General features: G+C 44.2%; 1 protein-coding gene across 1 annotated transcript; it reads right to left on the minus strand.

The window, feature by feature from the left end:
• Nucleotides 1–2,650: 2,650 nt before the first annotated feature.
• LOC311034044 (chemerin-like receptor 1) lies at nucleotides 2,651–3,847 on the minus strand (the record flags this gene model as incomplete). Its single annotated transcript, XM_084041784.1, has 1 exon — nucleotides 2,651–3,847. The coding sequence occupies one exon, from the start codon at nucleotides 3,845–3,847 to the stop codon at nucleotides 2,651–2,653; it is 1,197 nt and encodes a 398-aa protein (XP_083897910.1).
• Nucleotides 3,848–4,104: the final 257 nt, after the last annotated feature.

Genomic DNA, 4,104 nt, shown 5'->3' on the forward strand with positions numbered 1-4,104 from the left:
ATTTATCATTGTTCCTGTATACCGCTTTATTTACTCCCATGACTCATGGGAGTCATGGGTCTTGCGGCGGCTGGCTGTCATTACGGAGTGTGAGGCCAGGATGAGTGGTCTTTCTCTCAGGCCTCAACTCCCATCCTCCTTCCCATGACTCAATGCATGAACCTCTTTGCTCATTTAAACAACAATCAGTGGGATGGAGCGATATATCATGATTCAATGTTTTCTACAGGTACTTTAGGCAGCACCTGTTATTGGAGTCCAGTGTTATTGGACCCCGATTAAATATCCAAACGCAGTGTGAATTGAAATCTGTTCCGTTTCTCAAGGCGTGTTAACTTCTTAACCTGTTTATTGTGCTCTCTGGACCCGCAGCTGTGCTGAGAGACAGCACTGGGCCAGGCTCCAGGAGGCAGCATATTGTGGCTCGGCTCAACTCGGCTCAGCTCAGCTCAGTGCAGCCAACAGCCAAACCCCTTAGGTCCCACAGCGTGGGAAGGTTTCATTAAGCCCAGAAAATGGTGTGGGACCCACACCTTTCATTCTTTGGGCTTAACCCATTAAGACCTGAGGCCGATTCTACAAAATGCCTTCTAAATCAGTAGTTCTCAAACTGTTTCATGCCAAGGACCCCCAAATGGACACTTTCAAGATTCATGAAAACATTTAAAAAATAGCAGATGTACAAGCTTTCGTGGCGTTCCAGGGGGGACCCCAGCAAAATGTGTTAATATAGCATCACAATCATTTTAACCACCACTAGATCTGCCTTTTTTTTATCGTGAAATGTGTGCCAACCTTTGATTATATATATTTTTAAAGCAAACATTTGTAACTCAAATCTTTGCTTCTGGGGGTCCCTGGAACAAAATATTTTAGATGGAGGTCTGCGGCCAAATACATATAATTTTGGGGGTCCTTTACATGAATACATTTGAGAACCACTGCTGTAGGGTGTCTTGCATCATCTGGTGGAAGGTGGAGCCCAAAAAATTAGAATAAGGCCAAGTTTATGAATGAAAACGGGCACAATAGTAAGTAATGTATGTAAATCTTCACCTGTGCTCCATCTCAAGCCAGTACTTTTCCACAAGTAGAACTGGTCCCAATCTGGGCTGAGTGAGTGGTCACGTCCCGCTGATCTGCAATAGGGTGCCTGCCTTGTACTTTATGTCATTTTTCTGTCTCTAAGACCACACAATAAAATGTGCATCGGCAGCTATGAGTGTGCGGCTATATGCTCTTTTATTATTCACAATAGTAAGTGAGCCAGACCCCAAAACGCAGAAAGGATCAATTGAGGCAGAAAGAGGGATGAGAGATAAAGAGGCTGAACTATTGGATGCATGAATAAGCATACGGACTCAAGTCTTATCATTGAACTTCAGTGAACATCCAATTACATTCACCAGCAGGCTGTTAGCACAATAGAGAGACTGTCTGTAAAAGTTTTTTCATTTTCCTCTGGACACTGCACTGGACTAAGTTATTTCCTTATCAAATCGTATATGTAGTAATCTGGTACTCCAGCAACTGATATGGTGTAGTGACCCAAGTAATTGCTGTCAATTTAGTCATTTGTTGTCTCTGCCAGGCCGAAAGGCATGGCGAGAGAGTACAGTATGTTTTTCACCCTGTCCGTACGTGTGTCCGTACGTCCATGTGTCGATCTGTCTGCGAGCAGGCACCGTTGGCCCGGTCGCTGCGAAACTGTGCACACACACTCCCTGGTTGTCAATTCAGAACCTCTCCCAAATGTTTCACATGGGCCTGTTATAGCGCCACCAGGAGGCCGATTTGTGCAAAACACGTGTTTTGATATTACTCCTACAGATTTGATCAAAACAACACGCAAATCGGTACACAGTATCTCTATAGTCATGTGATAAACACGGATTTGCTCCGATTTTCCATATTCCATCCTGATTGGCTAAGATTGGCTTCCAAAGTTTGCAGGATTGGTTCATTTTTAACAAAATGCCTCAAATCATCAACGCAGCATGCGCTTTCCGTGAAATTGTGCACGCACATTCTCACTAGGCCGAGGAACAAATGCCACTTGAAAATGTTCAAATCAGCCTCATGGTGGCGCTATAACAGGCCGACTCGCGTTTTTACCTATAACTGCACAGATCTGCGTGAAACTTTGCACGCACTCTGCCTAGAGGCCAAGGAAAAACCTTTGCCATGCATTTTTCACAGCGCCACCAGGAGGCTGACAACAACAACATGCCTCATATCTTGAACGCAATGAGCTATTTCTGTGAAATTTTTGCTCTCAGAGCACAACTTTTATTTAGAATTATTTATTTGATAGACAGTAGAAGCGAGTTGCTACTATAATGACTGACACAGCCCTGGGTAGGCCGCCCGGCCTGGCAGATAACTGCACTCAGAGAAACACACATTTCTAGCATTTAGAATATAGGCCTTACGAATAATAAGATCACCAAACCTTATGAATATATGATCACCAAACTATTTTGTAGTTGCAAGTAAATAGAAACATTTAGAACGTTGTTGTTATTCTGTTATTATTAAGGAGAAGAAACAAAAGGAGGGAGAGCATTGTTTCTATCTTGGAGAACATCTAGGCTACTGAGAAGAAAAGCCATTTACAGTTCTACATATTAAAGTACATTCAAAGACAATCCTAAACCTGTGTCTCAGACAAGGCAGTCTCTTCAGTGGTTCTCCCTGGGTTTGTGGAAGTGTTGGTCTGAGGCAGCTCTTCAGTGAAGGCTTTCTCCAGCACCTTTAGGATAGACCTGCGAAATACATCCTTGAAATCCTGACCCATGAACACGTACAACAGCGGGTTCAGGCAGCTGTTGAGAAGTGCCAGGCCGCCGGTTATGGGCATCCCGTAGATGACCACATCCTCCAGTGTGTCATTGTACACTAACAACTGCCAATTCACAAAATCAATCAGATACATGATGTGTAAGGGGACCCAGCACAGGAAAAACGCGGTGATAACAGTTACTATGATTTTGAAGGGGCGACGTGATTGGCCGGCCAGTGAGCGATTATTCCTGAGACGGTAGATGATGACAGAATAGCAGGACACGATGACGGTGAAAGGGACCACGAATCCCATGAGGAAGTGAGTGATGATCATGACCCTAGATCGAAATAACCCCATCTGCCTCACTTCTAGTGTATTGAGGTTAAGGGTGGGTGCAAAGTTGTCTAAGCACCAGATGATGTCCTCTCTTTGGGAGGGGGACCCTGTGTCCTTAAAGATGAAGTAAGGGGAGCTGAGAGCCAAGGCCAGCACCCAGACACCCAGAATCACCCAAGACGTCTTTCTGACACTGCGGTGGTTCTGGGCCCACACTGGACACACCACACATACACATCTGTCAACACTGATGACCACCAGCGTGTAGATGCTGGCATACATGTTCATGTAGAAAACAGTACCTTCCATTCTGCACATGAATTTTCCAAAAGGCCAGTTGTCCAGAGCTGTGTATGTGATTCTCAGGGGCAGGAACGCTGTGACAAGGAAATCGGCCACAGCGAGGTTGAGGTACCAAACAGTGTTGACGGTTTTCTTCATTTTGAAGCCCGCCACCCAGATGACGATGCCGTTCCCCAACACGCCGAGCACAAAGACCAGGCTGTAAATGACGAGGTACATGATGTAGAGGGATTTTTGAAGTTTAAAAAAAAATGCAAAATCCACTTCTCCATTCTCCTCATAGTCTTCGAAGATATCAGACAGATCCATCTCGTCATAGTCTTCCCAGAGATCAGACAGATCCATCTCCTTATTGTGATAAACAGCAGTTGTGGTCACAATCTCCATCTCGTCAAAGTCTTCCCAGAAATCAGACAGATCCATCTCTTTATTGTGATAAACAGCAGTTGTGGTCACAATAATTGTCCTAAAACCTAAAATAACAAAACAGTTAAGGTACATGCTTTGTTTTAACACGCAATGTATCATTATTATTATTATTATTATACTGAACATAATAGGTGCCAGGGACCCCCATACATGTGTAGCGCCCCACCCCTGACTGTATTAACCAGAGTACAAAAGATGGGACTCTCTGAGTTCTTAACATCCTGAGTTTTCCATAAAAGAAATCCATAGTG

The sequence above is a fragment of the Gymnoscopelus microlampas genome (genome assembly GCF_963454915.1).
Source record: "Gymnoscopelus microlampas genome assembly, chromosome: 18".
Classification (NCBI taxonomy): Eukaryota; Metazoa; Chordata; class Actinopteri; order Myctophiformes; family Myctophidae; genus Gymnoscopelus; species Gymnoscopelus microlampas.